This window comes from Engystomops pustulosus, chromosome 7 (genome assembly GCF_040894005.1).
Source record: "Engystomops pustulosus chromosome 7, aEngPut4.maternal, whole genome shotgun sequence".
Classification (NCBI taxonomy): domain Eukaryota; kingdom Metazoa; phylum Chordata; class Amphibia; order Anura; family Leptodactylidae; genus Engystomops; species Engystomops pustulosus.
Window position 1 is genome coordinate 133233931 of NC_092417.1, and position 18191 is coordinate 133252121.

Sequence of the window (18191 nt, forward strand, 5' to 3'; positions counted from 1 at the left end):
TTCCTTACTTCAAGACTTTTGGAAGGTGTGCATTTAATAGCAGGAAAATTACCGTTCGATAGGAATATCTAATCAAAACCCATCAGTACACAAGTTGAATAAAGCAACTCCATGTTTGTTAAGCAACGCAAACTCTCATAAACTGTAATGAACAAAGCATTTTAAATCAATACAAAAAAGCAGCAGAAAAGTCTAAGGCTGTGTGAACTATTTGATATCCTTGGAATAATAGAATGCCGCACCAGGTAGTGAATTAGCGGGACCTGACATACTATGATGTAATCATGCTTTGACTGCAAATCCCGATTCTGCTTCAGCTCTTTAAGCTGAATCGGCAACGGAAAACACAGGGTGTTAGCTGTAAAAAAACAACTGACATCCCCATGTAATACCCATAATTGCAGCAAGTGCCGGTCATGACCACAGCATTTAAATGCCTGCAGGGAGATTCCCTGCCCGATCGAAACATTTTTGGGGGACACTGATCTTTGCTATGGCAATCCTTGGGTTTCATCTATGACCTCAGGCCTGTACATAGTAAATGCTTGTAAGGTCCTGTCACACCCATGAACCAACAAAAAAACATTAAAGTCTGTAGGACAAAACTTGGTCATGCATTAGCCTTTGTTCCCTTCTGCGTCTCCCTATAAGCCCATACAACAAGTAACGTCCACATGTGGAGTGTCTCTGTAGTCTAAAGAAGTTACATAACAATTTTTAAGATTTTAAGGTTTCTCTTTTTATCTTTAAATTTTAGGGCTAAATGAACGTATTACTGACAAAATCGGACCATTATCTTACCTCCATTTTGTTTTAATTACTATGTAGAACTGAAAGGGCTAACAATCTTCCTAAAAGCCATTTCTAATAGTTTAAGGGATACAGATTTGAAAATTGAGTGATATATAAGGGGTTTCTAACATTATATATTTCATAGCTCATGCAAAACAAAAATGATCCCCAAAAAAGTAAATTCGGAAATCTTCTTGAAAATATAGAAAACTGATGTTTGATTTGTAAGCCACTTGACATCAAAATAATATATTCAGACATTTAAAAATTATGAAAACATAAAGCAGACATGGGGAATGTTAGTTTTGCCACCGAAATAAGTTACTATCTGTCTAAAAACTTGATAATTAAAAATATTTCCATTTTTAAAATAATTGAACACAAAACTAATCAGCCCAAATTTTCATGTATAACATGTGGTGAAAAAACAATCTCAAAATCACTTTGGTAAGTTAACCCCTTATCAACGACGCCAGTTTTCAGCTTAATGAACAGAGTCAATTTTTCGAATCTGCCCTATGTCACAATAATTGGTTATAACTTCGGAACACTTTAACATATCTAGGTGATTTTGAGAATGTTTTCTTGTGACACATTGTACTTCATGTTAGTTGTAAAATGTAAGTGATAAGTTTTGCGTTTCGGTCAGAAAAAAAGTGAAAACTTGGCAAAAGTTCGTAAAAAATCTTCATTTTCCAAATTTATAATGTTCTGCTTTCTAGACAGGAAGTGAAACTACCCAAAAAGCTTGATAATTAACATTTACGGAATGTCTGCTTTATGTTGAGATGATATTTTATGCATGCTGTCATTTTTCTAAGATGTTATGAGGCGCAGAACTTTAGGTGCGATTTTTCTCATTTTCATGAAAATCCCCAAAACTCAGCTTCCAAGTGAGAGTCATAAATAATAGTAAAACCCCATAAATTATCCCACTATAGAAACTTCACCCCTCATATGTAAAACAACTTCTATTAAGTCTATTTACACTTTAAGTGTTTCAGATGGGTTAAAACAATATGGACCTGTGATTGGAGAAACGTTTGAATTTTTTGGGAAAATGCATTCATTTAGGCCAAAACTGACAGTTTCAGAATAAATTAAATGATGAAAATCTCTGCAGCATTTGATGCCCAATTCCTCCCGAGTGTACTGATACCCCATATGTGGTGGTAATCTGCTGTATGGGCGCACGGCTGGGCATAGGGTGAAAGCACCGCCATTCACAGCAGATTTGTATTGTCACATTGTACAAGCTATAAATTAAAATTTTTTTGGTAATGGGAACATATGAGGCTTATTATTTGCAGGCTGAGATAATTAATTTTGAGGGTCTAAAGCTTATTCATGAGATTTTATTAACTATTTAAAGGGGATACAAACAAAATCATCAATTTTTATTTTGGATTTTTAGCACCTTTTTACTCTGCTCACCGTAACGTAAAAATAATTTTTTATCTTTATTCACTACGATTACAGTGATACCTCATTTATATAGTTTTTCTTATCTTTGCTCAATTTTATTGCAAGAAATCACTTTTTTTTTTTTACTATTGACAACTTTTCAGGGCTATAACTTCTGTGTTTTTCTGTTGTCAGTTCTGGTTGAGGGCTTATTTTTTGTGAAAAGATTTGTTCTTTTCAGTTGTATCATATTAGGGAACGTAACTTTTTTTTGATCACTTTTTAAAAATTTTTTTGTGATGGTGTTTTATGAAAAATTGTAAATTATGGGAAGTTTTTTGTGTTTTTTTTACGTCGTTCACCGAGCAGGTTCAATATTGATTTAGATTTATTGTACAGATTAATACGGACGCGATGATAACAAATATGTACTTTTTTTGTATTTTATATACTTTAGTTGCATTTTATGTGTAACCGGGGAGATTATGGGAGTTTTATTTTATTTATTTATTTATTTAATCATATTATTAATGGACTTAATCTTTTTTTTAAACTTTTTTAGACTTTCTACTTTTTGGTTTGAACAAGCGTTCACTCGATTGACTGTTCAAGCCTTTACACTGCAATACACTTGTATTGCAGTGTATAGTGTAAGTAACTGAGCATGCCGCACATGCTCAGCTACATACGCCTGGGTCCTGCCAGGAGGTGGAACCCGGCGGAGACAGAAGCCGACGGCCTCGGGGCACTCGCCAGACCCCGGGGCTGCGGCAGGAGGGATCAGATCCCCCGGTAAGCACACCTTGGGAGGTCCGATCCACGGTGGGGGCACTTACACGCCGCGGTCATGCTTGACCGTGGCGTTTAAGGGGTTAAACACCCAGGATCAGAGTTTTTCCAATCCCGTGTGTTAGTGCCGGGTCTGGGCTGTGATATCACAGCCTGACACCGGCAGCAGCAAAACCAGATGTCCCCAAGTCTTGTTCTGATGCGCCGCCGTAGAAAGGCGTTGCATCAGAAGAATTACCCTTAATGACCACCGTAAAAAGCCGATAGGGCGATCATTAAGAGGTTAAACTGTTCAAAAGTTGTAACAATATAAAGCAACGTATGTTAGATTATAAAAATGGGGCTAAGCCTTACACTACAAACTGTCAGCATCCTAAAGGGGTGAAGGGGCTAAATCCAAACTTCTGTACTGAGGAGCTCCAATGGAGGAGTCCTTGCACAGAGACCTGAGCTGCTAATACTGTACATGCACATCTCTGAACTCACATGTGACTTGTGGCAGCTGCAGTGACTTTGGGGTCTTCATCTCAGTACAAAAGCTTGAACCCAATCACATGATGTGATGATTTACTACAGAGGGAGTCAGGGACTTCTCGCAGTTGGTGACAATGAAGTGGAAATTTTCTAATGGGTCCTAGGAAGGGGCTCAGTTTTCTATGATCCAGAAAAAACCTGTGAAGTAGCAGTGAATACGGCAGTGATTACACTTAACCCCTAAATAATCCTTTTAACTATAACTCTAAATAACATATTTTATTATCGCAGTGTAGCTCAAGCTTCAAGCTCAAGGAAAATATCTCCTAATATATTGCCTTTTTTCTCAGGAATATTTTGCTGTGGACCTGCTCCTGTAAAAGCCATTAAAGAGGGAGACATTCATCTGAAATATGACTGCCCTTTTATATTTGCGGAGGTCAATGCCGATGTTATAAAATGGGTCGTGACAAATAAGATGACTGCACCAGAAAGGGTTTACCAAGATAGTAATAAAATTGGAAAGCTAATTAGCACTAAGCAAGTTGGAACTAAAGGGAGAATGGATATTACCAGTAATTACAAGTATGCAGAAGGTAATTTCATATCTTTTGTATGTGGTCTGGCTAGAGATAGCGTTAAATAGATAATTTAAAGAAAAATAAAAGTTTTGACTTTTGGGAATCTTATTTTAGTAAATTCCTTGCTAATAAAAAACTAATTGTAAAGGTAATTATAACTTAACGTAAATTGTCTGATGCTTGTTAATAATTAGTAGCATGAAACTCTTCTTTTGCTTCATTTCTCTAGGGTCTGAAGAAGAACGACTTGTTTTTAGCAAAGCTTTGGAGATGAGGAATAAGCCACATACTGTAAATACTGGCCATGATGATACATCAACTCCAAATCCTTCTCTAAGTAAAATAGGAATAAGTATGAGGCTCAAGATGAAAGAGTCTCCAGTTTTGGGTCAAGATGTTCAACTAATTGCTTTGTTGAAAAATCTGACATCTTCACTTAAAAAAATTACTATTAATATCAATGTTCAAGCTATAGAGAATAATGGAGTACATCTGAATGTCGTGTGTCAAAAATCATATTCTGTGGAACTTAAACCCCAAGAAGGTAAATTATAAAAATTATTTTTGTGTTGGGTATCTGTAGATAATGTCAAATAAGGAATAATTTTCAGTTGGTATGTATGAGGCTGTACTCTCTCTAAAATGGTAAGTAGCCCTTTTCTTTTCTTGTATTAATCTGCTCTTTGCAATAAAATTCTTAAACATCTTTTTTTTTTAAACATATTTTTTATTTGGTTTTAACAGTAAGGGAGAGGCAGATATACAAAGAGAGAGGAAAAATAAAGGCATTCTATAGTATTATATGCAATTCATAACCATCTTAAAGACAGTACAACATTCTGTTAATGACATTGGGTCACGACCACACCCATGCCCTTCCCTGCAGTACGGCAACCCCCCGGCCCGGACTTACCTCTCCAATGCTGTTGCGTCCTGATCAGGCCACTATCTGGCTGCCTGACTAGGCCGCGTGCATACCCGCTCACTAGGGCGCATGCACGCCGGCTCTTCAAGATTTAAAGGGTCAGCGTCCTCCTGATTGGTGCATGCTTATCCGGCTCGCCCTTATAATCTGGCACCTCCCTTCCTTCCTCATTGGATCTTCCAGGTTCTTCCAAGGTTCCCAGACCTTGCTTTCCATAGCTGCTCCTGTTGAAGAGAAAGCCTTCCAGCATTTCCAGATGCTCCTGTGTCCAGTGTATCCAGACGCTGCTGTCTCCAACCTTTCCAGACACTCCTGTCTCCAGCGTTCCCAGACGCTCCAGTCTCCTGTATTCCCATATGCTCCTGGTGTCTCCTCTGTCTCCAGCGTTCCCAGAGGCTCCTGTCTCCTGTGTCTCCAGCGTTCCTTTATGCTCCTGGTGTCTCCTGTGTCTCCAGTGTTTCCAGATGCTTCTGTATCCTGCATTTCTCTAGCGTTCCCAGATGCTCCAGGTGGCTCCTGTATTCCAGCGTTTCCAGACATCTCCAAGCCACCAGCTCTCCTCTGTGGACCTGTCCGTTCTGGTCTGCCTGGGTCCAGTGCCAGATGCTTGCTTGCCTGCCGTGAGTTCCAGCTACTCCTTCCAAGCCTTACTCCTGCTGTCATCCCAGGCTCAGACTGTGTCCTTCTTCCCCTGTTTCCCTGGCTACCACCGCAGGCCTAGTCGCACCCATGGAATGACCTGGTGGCCCCTCACTGCAGCAAGACCATCCCACTTTGTGGCGGGCTCTGGTGAAGACCAGGTGCCACCTAGACTCCGGTCCCGGGTTGCAGCTAGTACCATCCCCATCTCGCGCGGTGGTCCAGAGGGCCCACCGGTCTACAGACTCCTCCTTCCGGACTTTTCCCACGGAGACTTTCCTCACTGGCACTCTTAGGTACCTTCCTGTGTCACATTGATATGAAATTACAAAGAAAAAAAGTATTAGCATAGACATTGCATTTTCTATTACAAGTGAATAAGTTGGAGGCTTAGTAAGAGAACTAGCACTGAACTGGCACTTCTTGAAAAGAGAAAATTTAGCCAGCAGCATAAAATTCTGAACTATCTACAAAGATGATCAACACGTGAACATCTTTGCTCTCAAATAAATATCCCTAAATGAGATCTAATAAATATTTTAACCCCTAAAAGGAAACCTACCATGAGAAATCTAGCATCAGTAGTAGATATGCCCCAAATCAGTACATTGGATTAGTGCTACATTTGCGTCTACATTATGTCTATGATTACGTGCCATCTCCAATTTCAGTGTGTTTACATTACGTTTACATCACATTTTGTTCAAATCACTTTTACATCACTTTACATTGTGTTTGCGGTTACATCCTGTTTACACAGTGTTTGCCTTTACATTGCGGTTACAGTAATATTGCTTTTTGTGTTTTGAATGCATCATGGGAACATCCTGTTTACACTGCAACTTTGTAACATTGTGATTATGTAAACATGGTATGAACACAATTGTAACTGCATATTAGTGTAATGGGAACGCATTATGTTTTAACACTGCATCAAGATTAGCATAGAGAGATCCACAGTGTGTACTCCACAGTAACATATCTGACATTTTCTGCCTCGGATTAGACAGGGATTAGCATAACATACACTTGTTTCTCTAGCACCTCCTCTCTAACAGTGGAGAAGATTATAATGGTCAGATACTGGGACTGATATTTCCACAAAACTTGGGGCTAGAAAGAAAATTCAAAGTGCGCCTGTGAAGCAAAATGTTAATTGTCACATGGGTGGGATGGTAAAAGGTCCTCTTTAAGAATCCTGCTTAATGATAAATCCCCTTCAATCCTGCTAACTTTTTCTGAAGCACCACTGTAGAAAGGCAGCATAACAATTGAGCAATTGATTGATTGCCTTACTACTGCAAATTAGGGAAAATTGTCTTCTGCTCTGTCTGAAACAATCTTTTTATTTTTTCTCTTGGTGAGCAATATAAGATTGCAGGATGAGAAAAATGAATGCAGCCTTTGTTTTTTTTTTGCCCTATATTATTATATTAATTTTTCCCCCACAGAGCACTCTGTCCTATGTGTGATTCTCTATTCACTGTACAAAACAGAGCTTACTGAAAGCAATCTATTAAAAGTCTGTGCTGTGGGAGAACTGACTGACACAAAGGAAAAGCTGTTGGTTGAAAGAAATATCACATTAGATTCTCCAAAAATGCAGGTTGAGGTAAGAATTTTACTAAACTTATCTTTAGAATATAATATACAATACACATTAAACAGTATTTGCTGTACGTCATGTATAGAGTGAAAAAACAATAACAAATGATAAACAAAAATAGGTGAACAATTATCAGTTATCAGTAGCTTTGAGACTTTTTACTGTCAAAAAAGCACACTGCTCGATTCTCTACATTTGTATTTAGAATTACAAACCGACAGAATCATCATTTAACGTGAAACGCCATGTAAGGCCCGAATTTATGAAATGTTACTTTTTAAAAAGATGCAAAAGAAGTTCTAAAGTCTCTCAAATCCCCCTGGCACATGGAAAATACCAACAGTTTACAAAACACTACAGATAGATCTACAGTATTAAAGGGCCCCTTTAATAAATCTGACAACCAGAACAGTCAGTGCTCCAAAGAAAGTTAAAAGACTTTTGTACTGAGCCTGCCGACCCCTGTAGTGCAGAATGTAGGGGAGATTTATCAATGTGTTGCACATTAGACCAGTGCAGAGAAGAACCAGATAGTCTTCTACCACACCACATTTATCCCTGTGTCTGATTCTGGATGATAAATCTGGTAGTTTAAAGAGAACCTGTCACTAGTAAAGTCACTTTTACATTATGGCAGGTTCCAATAGCCTCAGAAATGTCTTTATCATGCATTTAATAAATGCATGTAATAAATGATGGTTATTTCCCAGAGGAAATCACCTTTGCCTTCTAAGTTAACGTAATTAACACCTATTTACAAGGCAAATGCTCCCCCCCCTCTGGGAAACAAGGTGCCTTATAACCTATCATTTATTAAAGTGCATCTGAATAATTCCAATGCTTTTTAATTTGCTGATGGGTAAAAAGAAGACACACTCGCAGTGATCAGTCTGTGAAAAGTGTCATGTCACAGGCTCACCACACTGCCGGGGATGGAACTTATCAACTAATGATCACAGTGTCAGTTCTGCTACATGTGCGGGAAGCAGGAACTTCAGCAAATGTGTTTTAGTCCTTAGCCATGTCAAAAACTAAAGACTGTGGCCCTATTAGACATGATATATATATGTTTATTATGTTTTTCTGACACTTTACAGATACCAGGAAATGCACTGTTGTTTGCCCCCAGTAAGGTTAAAGTTAGGTTTGCCAATCCACTGACTGAGAATTTAACAAACTGTAGATTGATAATGGAAGGCAATGGATTGATAATTGGAAAAATCGAAAGAGAGTAAGTCAAATTTTAATACCCTGTATAACTATACTTGGACATAAATAAAAGGGTTGTATTCGCAATGTGGGAAGTTAAAGTAAATCCATCAAAATCAAGCATGATAAACCAGGGACACTTACTCATAGATCCAGGAACTTTGATGTGTTAATCTACTTTTATTTATTATCCATGGCTTCCTTTATTTTTAGTTCAACTTTGCTAATAAGCCAGAAGTCTCTGGGGGTAGGTGCGCACCTGCCATGAGGTGAATTGAGCATTTGCCTCAGGCAGCGCGCCTCCTGCTGGTCAAGGGGCGGCACTGTGCTCCCGCCGGCCGGCACTGAGCATCCGGGCCGCCACTTGCACCGTGCTCCCGCCACCGCCGGCACTGCTTTTCAGCCCTCAGTCCAGCACAGTGCTCCCGACCGCCGCAGGCACTGTGCTCCCGCCCCCAGCCAGCACCATGCTCCTGGCCGCCCCTCACTCCTCGAAACCCCTGTTCCTGGTTCGCCACCCTCACTCCCGCCTCTCTCCCCTCCCGGCCTCCCCCCACTGCTCCCGTCTCCCCCTCTGCTCCTGTCCTCCCCCCTCCACTCACATCTCACCCCTACCCGCTCCGGTCTCCCCCGCTCCCGTTACCCCCCTCCACTCCCGGCTCCCCCTCTCTCCACCCCCTCCCCCTTCGTTGCCGCCGGAGGACAAAGCCGAACCTGCCAGGACCATAAAAGAAAGGTAAAGTTACTTTATTTGTGCATATTTTTATATATATAGTGTGTGTGTATTTGCTGTATGTATGTGAAATGTGGTATATGCAGTATTTGTGAAATTTTTCAGGGCTTCTATTTTGTACTACCTGTATGCATTTTATACTACATGACGGTACACTGTATGCATTTTATACCACATGGCGCCACACTGTATGCATTTTATACTACATGGCGGTATTCTGTATGCATTTTATGCTACATGGCGGTATTCTGTATGCATTTTATACTCCATGGCGGTATGCTGTATGCATTTTATATTACATGGCGGTATGCTGTATGCATTTTATACTACATGGCGGTACGCTGTATGAGTTTTTTAATGCATGGCAGTATGCTGTATGCATTTTATACTCCATGGTGGTATGTTGTATGCATTTTATACTACATGGCAGTATGCTGTATGCATTTTTTACTACATGATGGTATGCTGTATGAATTTCATACTACATGGCGGCACACTGTATGCATTTTATACCACATGGCGGCACGCTGTATGCATTTAATACTACATGGCAGTATGCTGTATACATTTTATACTACGTTGCGATACGTTGTATGCATTTTACACTGCATGGTGGTATGCTGTATCTATCTTATACTACATGGTGGCACGCTATATCTCTTTTTTACTACATGGCGGTATGCTGTATACATTTTATACTACATGGCGGTATGTTGTACGAATTTTGCATTGCTTTATTTTCACACCAAACCAGTATAATGGATCTGGTCCTAACACTCCCTAATATTTTACATATATGGGGTTGAGTGTCTCAATGGCTCGCCTCGGGCAGCAGATAGGCTTGGTGTACCCCTGTCTGGGGGATGTTACCAAAGTCCCCCTATTCTGCAGCTTTACAGGCTGTTACACTGTGCAAGAGTACTTCCCCCTCTGACTGTTTGCTAAATCTTCCTGCTGCCATCACAGCAAGCAGAGGGAGGAGGGAAGTGCCAAGAGAGCTGGAGGGAGAGTCAGATGTGCTCATGCCAGAACATTAAGGGGTTCTTGTAACACCACCCAGAGTTAATTTTAGAAGAAGAGAGGCCATGGATAACAAATATAACAAGATTACTACAGTCATAGTCTGCATTTATGAGTGTTCCTGGTATATGAATATCAATTTTAATGATAGATGTCCTTTAGAGCTCTGTCATATTGGCATTGTTTTTTACGTACGTGTTTCAGTGATTTCCACGGATGCCTCACAAAGTCTTTGTTTTCAGTAGGTGTTTACATTGGCTTATTTTTTCACTGATCCGTTGTCCATGGAAAAAATTATGAAAAGTCCTATTTTTTTAAAGGATGCGGATCTATGGGTCTGCAAAGAAAAAAGTGATGAAATATGATCTTTTTTATTGATGAGGCTGAGAAACCAATTGTTATGTTTTCAAAGAATGTTAAACCTTCATTTTTCGTTTTACTTTGCGGATGCGTAGATGACACACAGCACAACAAAGACAGGTTCCTATGCGATGCTCATTAAAAAAAAAAATTGTCAGCATTCTAAAACATTTCAGTTATTTAAAAAAGTTTATTTCTAGAGATGGGCGAATCGATTCTAACAAATCTGAATTTGTTTAGAATTTCCGGAAAACTTCGATTCGTCATGATTTCAAAGTTTGCAGTGATTTGTGGTTTTTTCCCCCCCCCTTTATTAGCTAAATGGGCACGATCACAATGTGTTACATGGGGGAGAAAACTCTGGGAAGAAGAAAGGCACACTCTCAATCAGATGTGCAGACATGAAAGCCAATCAGTGACCGGCAGGATTATGTGACGTCACAGCCCTATAAAAGCAGGCAGCCATTTCCAATCTCGTCACTTCACACTGCATGTGCTGCCTGTAGCGTCTAGCTGCTTGTACACAGTAGTTGCTATAGAGATTTTTGCTCCAATTCCAGGGTGTCCATTTTGGGGGATCTGTATACCCCAAATTGCTTTTTTGTTGCTCGAGTTAATAGCAAGAAATCTGTGTAAAATCTGCATGGTTGATTAACCAATATGTGAGACGGAGAGGTGGCAGGTGGAGAAGGCACAGGTCGCGGCACAGTAAGGGGATGTCGAGATGACGGCAGTGTGTTGATAAACAACCTAAAGGTTCTTGATTGGCTGACTAGGTCATCCACTTCCTCCCAAATAACATATGACAGCCCCAGCCAAGAGTCTGTGGGCTCGTCAGATACAACCCTTAGTTGACATGGCCCAGGAGCAGGTCAGCGTCCCTCACCTATCCTCAACCAGCCACTATCCTGTTCATTTCCCTCAGCCAGAGATCTACTAGCTGTTCTGGGTTCAGCGCCACTATACAGAGAGGACAAACTCTTTGAGGACAGTCAGCAGCTGCATGGCAGTGAAGAGGTGGGGCAGATATCTGCTGCTTCATGCAGTAGGTGCATAACCAAAAAAAAACAGGCAAAGACATAATATTTTCAGTGAAACTGTAATGAATGATGCATGTGGCGTCTGTAATCTTCAGGAGAGGATTATTTCTAATTAAAATTAAAATTTGAACTTCAAATTAATTTCAAACTTCAAATAACATTTTTTTCAATTCCGTATTTGAATAACTGGATCTGAACACCCATAGCACCTTTAGCTACAGTGAGAGGAAGGGTCACAAATATGGTTTTCCTATAGCTTTTTTTATTCCTATGTTGAAATCAACATGATTACATTTCATGTCAAATAAAGTAAAGTAGCAAGAAGGTAACAGAATGGACAACACCCTGATAGGGATCACAAATGGACAGTTGCAGGTTAATCCTATTGTAAACCAACTGATGGTATCAAACTCCTGGAGTCGGTCTCTCTCATTATTATGGGGCGTAAATCAGCCACATTGTGTGATTTACAAACAAGTAGTGGAATGCGGTGCCCTCTTATCATGGTTATGTGAGGAGAACACCTGGAGGGCCAACTGTGGCTGTTTACTGGGTTGCTGATACTGCCATAGGCCAATATGACACAGAGTCTACCAGAAGTACAAGGACGTCATCCAAAGAAGAACACCTTGAGAATGGTGAACTGATTCTGAACACTCTTTACACCATTAACCGGTGTGACATAATTTTTCCAAAATCTGTTCTGTTTAGAGATGGCTGTGAGCACAACATGTTACATGGGGCAGAGAACTCTGGGAAGAAGAAAGGAACAACGTATCCATGTCAAATCAACATAGTTGATGAAGTGATTTTTGCTCAAAGTCCAGGGTGTTAGTTTTTGGGGTTCTTTACTCTTCAGTTCTGTAATCTGGAGTCCTAAATGAGCAGCTTCCTTCATACACTTAGTGAGGAGGTTAGCTGCCACCAGCAGCAGCAGGACATGGAGCAGACCCTGCACTAGCAGGTGGTGGCCTACTTGGACAGCACTGTACCAACCCAGGTAGATCACCTGGACTACTGGGCAGCCAAACTTAATGTGTGGCTGCAACTTGCGGAGTTTGCAGTAGAGAATCTGTCCTGCCCGGCCAGTAGTGTGGCCTCCGAGTGGGTGTTCAGTGCGGCGGGGGCCATTGTTACCCCATGGAGAACCGCTTGTCCATAATGTCTGTAATGTGGAGAGAATGACCTTTGTCAAGATGAATCAGGCTTGGATCAGCCAGGATTTCAACACACCAATGCCTTATGCATCAGATTTGATCATCCTTGATGCCTCCCCCAAACGTTGAGAAATGAGTCTGGATTCTAACTACCTGCCTCAGCCACTATTCTGATGCTGCCACCCGCCTGATGCCACACATCTGCTGCCAGTTGCTCCATCTGCTTCCCACCATCTTTACCAGGGACTGGAATTGTCACCCACCTCCACACTCTGTCATTGTGCCACTTTCTGACCTCCTGCTGCTGCTGCCGGCACCTCCACACTCTGTTATTGTGCCACACTGTGGCCTACCATGTTGCTGCCACCACCGGAATTTGTCATTGTGCCACTCTCTGACCTCATGCTACTGCTACTGTTGCCACCTACACATACTGTGATTGTGCCACTCTCTGACTGCCTGATGATGCCGACACCGCCACACTCTGTCATTGTACCACTCTGTGGCCTGCCATGTTGCTACCACCTCCACACTCTGCCATTGTGCCACTCTGTGGCCTACCATGTTGCTGTCAGCTCCAGAATTTGTTATTGTGCCAAACTGCAGCCTACTCATGCTGCTGCAAACTGACTGCTGTCTCCCTGGAATACCCTGTGATTTCCATAATTCTGTTTTCTCCCTCCACCACTCTGTGACGTTGCCACTATGTTTGGGTTTTCCCCTTCATTTCATCTGTCAGAAGGAGTGAAAAGCCTCAAGATTGATAGCCCGAAGCAGGAATGGATACAGAACACAGAGGGCATTCAAATATCCCATTTACAGGTCATCTCTGTTATGGATCAACTCCTGTTTGTTTTTGGCTTTAGCAATACTGATGGATTATTGACACATGCTGCTGGCAGGGAGCCAGGTAATGTAAATAAAGTTTTATAAAGAACAGAAATGATTCAGAAGGCTGACAAAGGCATTTTTAAAATCAGCATAGCTTAGGCTATTGGAACATGTCACCAACTTAAAATTACATTCTTGATCATATGTTTGTTTTAATAAATATTACACTGTTTCTTTTCACAGGTTGGGAAATTTGAAACCTGGCCATGAATTTAAAATCAGTGCTGATCTGATCCCCTACAAAAAAGGAAAGAAGGTGTTGCATGTGCTCTTTAGCAGTGATAACATCAAATACATACGAGAACATTTGGATATTGTTGTTTCGTCTCTAGGAGAATTTAATTTGCACAATGTACAGTAGTAGCACTGGTTAATTGACTTAACTTGTTTAGCAGACGAGTTTGTGTGGTAACTAAATATGGTAACGCTCATTAACAACTGCTACATTTCAATAACAGCAACATGATATAATATTTTCAACTAGAGGAAGATCCCAGCATTGCCCAGGATAGTAAATAACGGCTCTAAGCTATAACAAAATAGAATTGGTTAACAAAAAAATAATATGCATCTAGCTATACATCTATCTATACATTTCTCCATGTCTGTAACTCACTCACTATCCCTGCTTGTCTCTCCGTCTTTCACTCACTTACTCTTCCCTTCTGTCTCTCATTTACTCCCCCTGTCTCTCACTCACTGGCTGTCTCTCTTTCACTCACTCACTCTCCCTGCCTGTCTCCGTCACTCACTCACTCTCCTTGCCCGTCTCTCACTCTCCCTGCCTGTGTCTCTGTCACTCATTCTCCATGACTGTCTCTCTGTCACTCACTCTCCCTGTCTGTCTCTCTGTCACTCACTCTCCCTGCCTGTTTCTCTGTCTCTCACTCTCCCTGCCTGTCTCTCTGTCTCTCACTCTCCCTGTCTGTCTTTCTGTCACTCTGTCTCCTTGCCTGTTTCTCTGTCACTCACTCTCCATGTCTCTTACTCACTCTCCCTGCCTGTGTCTCAAAGCTCAGAGCTCATATTAATAACCTGTGGCAGAATAGCACCCAAACACGGCTCAGCTTCTAACTGCCACAGCAGCAGCACACAATGACTTCTGTATATGGAGGTTAATAAGTGGATTTTGGAAAGCATGGGGTGAACATTTTGGCTCAAAACCTAGTCTATAAACATTATTAAGACACATTGTATGGAAACGTGTTGATCCTTTATATCAGCTGTACTTGTCTGCATTGATTTTATTGAATAAAGGAAGAATTTTGATACTGGACTGTCTTCGAGTGTGGTGCTGGATCCTACACTTTACCAAACGGTGAATAATAACATAAAACTTAATTTAATGACTTAAAGGGAACCTACCACCATGGATCTACCTATAAAGGTAGATTGGGTGGTAGGTGGATCTATAGGATGTGAGAATAGCCCTTTTAAGGGCTAATCCTCACGTCCCCACAATATTATAATAACTTTTATTTCGCTAACAGGTAAATTTTCTAAAGAGACTACTGGGGCATGGAGAAGCCGGGGATGAGGCTACACGGCGCGGCTACTCCACGTCACAGTAGCCTCTTTGATCTGCCTACCAGATAACTTCAGTGCACAGCTCCTCATAGCTGCGCGACCTCGTCCACAATGTCTGCCGTCTGTGCATGCGCAGTGGCTCTGGCTTCGAAGCAGTGACCGCGCAGCCACAGGCCTGCTGTCCTGCGCTTGCGCAGGCGGGAGGCATTGCAGACGAGGACACACAAAATTATCTGGTAGTCTACTGGGGCGTGGTGTAGCCGCACCGTGTAGCCTCATCTCCGGCTACTCAACGCCCCAGTAGTCTCTTTAGAAAATTAACATATTAGCGAAATAATAGTTATTAAAATATTGCGGAGACGTAAGGATTAGCCCTTAAATGGGCTAGCCTCACGTCCAATAGACCTACCACCAGATCTACCTTTATCCGTGGTTCCCTTTAAATGCAGTAGTGCAGGGAGCTTTACAGCAGTATGAATATTGAATAAAGATTGAATACTTTGTTAGCTTGGTAGTATCATGCCTTGTGTGCCAGTGTTATGGCATACAAGGCAACCCCCCCCCCCCCCAAACTTCTGGTGCACGTCATGTTATTTGATGCTTTTTGGCCCTTTTGCGCCACTCTTTAAAAAAATTTAAATGTTGGGATCAGGAACAAGGAGGGCCAGGCTGCACCCGGTGTAGATTACTGCACTTAGATTTTCTAACGGGTCAGAACCATCTGGCATTCCTGCACAATGCATCTTAATATTCTAAACACACTTTATTCACTTTGAAGATCAAGGTTTGAAAATCAACCTGTTTTTAGGAGCTCACTTGGACTCCTCTAACTCCTTTAGGCTGTGTAGTTTCCAAATAGAGAAGTAATCTCAGAATATTCCAATTTAACTGTTATGTCAGGGGCTCAGCAGAAGTTTCCGAGTTTGGGTAGATTGATGGGAAATATCTAATATGTAGGATTTTCAAAGCATCTTAAAACTGACTTGGTTCCTACATATGAAATATTTTTAAAATTTACTCCTTTATTGCATTGTTCCCCAACCACCGGTCTGCGGCCCAAGACCAGGGCATAAAACACCTAGTACCGGGTCGTAGCTGACCTCTGTAAAAACAAAAAAAATAACTCGCCTTCCCCGTTCCCCTGCAGCAGTCTTCTCTTTTTTTTAATTTCTTGCGTCATCACGTCATCTACCGACAATAGAGCCATGCATTAATGCGGAAGAGAAGATTATGCAGGGAAATGAAGAAGAATTTTTTTAGAGTTCGGCTGGGAAAGGGGACTTTGGAAGCAGACTGTGGGGACAGCTAAAGGAAAGGGGACATGGGAGGAAGGCATGCTGTAGGAAAGGAGACATGGGAGGGGGCATGCTACAATATAAGTGGGGTTGCTTCTTCAGAAAATGGGACAATATAAAATAGGCACACAGGGAGTTATGGTGGGGCATGCAAATATACATTTTTGGCTATGAAACTATGACACCAGACTGCATCCCCTCGCCCACCGATCCCGGGAAAAAATTTATGTTTACAGCCAGTCCCTGGGGAAAATAAAGGTTGGGGAGCACTGCTCTATTGTTCCCATGTATGGGGTGATTGGGACATGTTCTCTGAACCATCCTTTTATACATAAAAATGACAGAGGTGTAGGCAGATCTTGAGTGCACTTTTACTTTTTGTGCACTTTATGTACATGTGCATGATGTAGATCTAAAAATAACTACTATATTGTTTTCTAAAACATAAATTGTAAGGCTTCTTATGTTCTAAAAAATATACGGTGGGTGCGAAAGTATTCAGAACCCTTTAGCTGTTTTACTCTTTATTTCATTGCAGCCAATTAACAGAAAAAAACAGAAATGTAGATAAATTTGCTAATTTATTAAACAAAAAAAAATTAAATATCACATGGTCATAGGTATTCAGACCCTTGGCTCAGTACTGAGTAGAAATACCTTTCAAGCTAGTACAGACATGAGTCTTCTTGGGAATTAAGCTTTTCACACCTGAAGTTGGGGATTCTCTGCCATTCTCTTTTGTTGTCCCAAACTACTTCTATTTAAGGATTATGGAGGTCTAGTATTCCATATCCTTCTATTTAAGGATTAGGAACCCTGAGTGTTGCAGAAATAGTTTTCTAACCTTGACAAAATCTGTGCATTGTCACAATTCTGTCTTTGAGCTCCTTGGGCAGTTCTTTAGACCTCATGATTCTCATATATAGACATATGTGTGCATTTCCTAATCATGTCCAATCAGTTTAATTAAACACAGCTGGACTCCAATGAAAGGAGTAGAACCATCTCAAGGAGAATCAGAAGGAAATGGACAGCATGTGAGTTAAATAAGTTTAAAGAAGTTGTTTGATCCTATCAATAGGCTGCAATGAAACAAAGAGCGAAAGGGATCCAAATACTTTCTTCTGTATATATATTTGTTTCATTAAATATTAAATTACATAAAATTGCATTAAAATAGTGCCATCATAATGCAGAAATCTGGTAAATGTTAACATGCAGATAAGGGTAGATGTGAAGCAAAAGGTGAATTGGCTTGGTTGCAAGGTTGGCTTGGTTGTTGCCAAGCTGTGGATGTTGCAATAGCACAGCCCTGGACAAGGCCTCTATCACAACTATCTGAACCAGCAGGGTGAGGCAAGAAGAGCGGGGCCGCGTGCTAACATGGTTTCCCCTGCAAAACACCTGATGTATATGAATGGTCCCGGCTGATGTTACAGCATGGGCCCTTGATGTTAGTGGCTTTAGCCAGGGAGTCACACTTGGAAAAGGAGATGATGCAAAAACTGTCAGTATGTTTTATTGTATAACTTGCAAATTCCACTTTGATTCAGATTTGCTGAAAACTTTCCAATTGGTTGCAGGTGTTTGATTAGCTCTGGTCTGCAGGACTGATCAAATCTCCTGGGATCAGTATGCGCTCTGCTCCATCAGTAGCGTGAATCCGAAGTCTTTCTCTCTGAAGTCACACTAGGGACAGAAAACACAGGGCTAAGCCAATACTTATGGAATCTAGGACTCAGCGTCTGG

The 18191-nt window shown here is 41.1% G+C and overlaps 1 protein-coding gene across 2 annotated transcripts in view; it reads left to right on the forward strand.

The window, feature by feature from the left end:
* LOC140070860 (protein-glutamine gamma-glutamyltransferase 5-like) overlaps positions 1–14894 on the forward strand; it is a 39895-nt gene extending 25001 nt beyond the window's left edge. For both annotated transcript variants that reach the window (XM_072117866.1, XM_072117867.1), the window contains exons 9-13: positions 3810–4055; positions 4270–4584; positions 7056–7216; positions 8308–8441; positions 13804–14894. In XM_072117866.1, the coding sequence (XP_071973967.1) occupies positions 3810–4055; positions 4270–4584; positions 7056–7216; positions 8308–8441; positions 13804–13981 (1034 nt within the window). In that variant the 3' untranslated portion in view covers positions 13982–14894. The remainder of the gene's footprint in view (positions 1–3809; positions 4056–4269; positions 4585–7055; positions 7217–8307; positions 8442–13803) is intronic.
* Positions 14895–18191: the final 3297 nt, after the last annotated feature.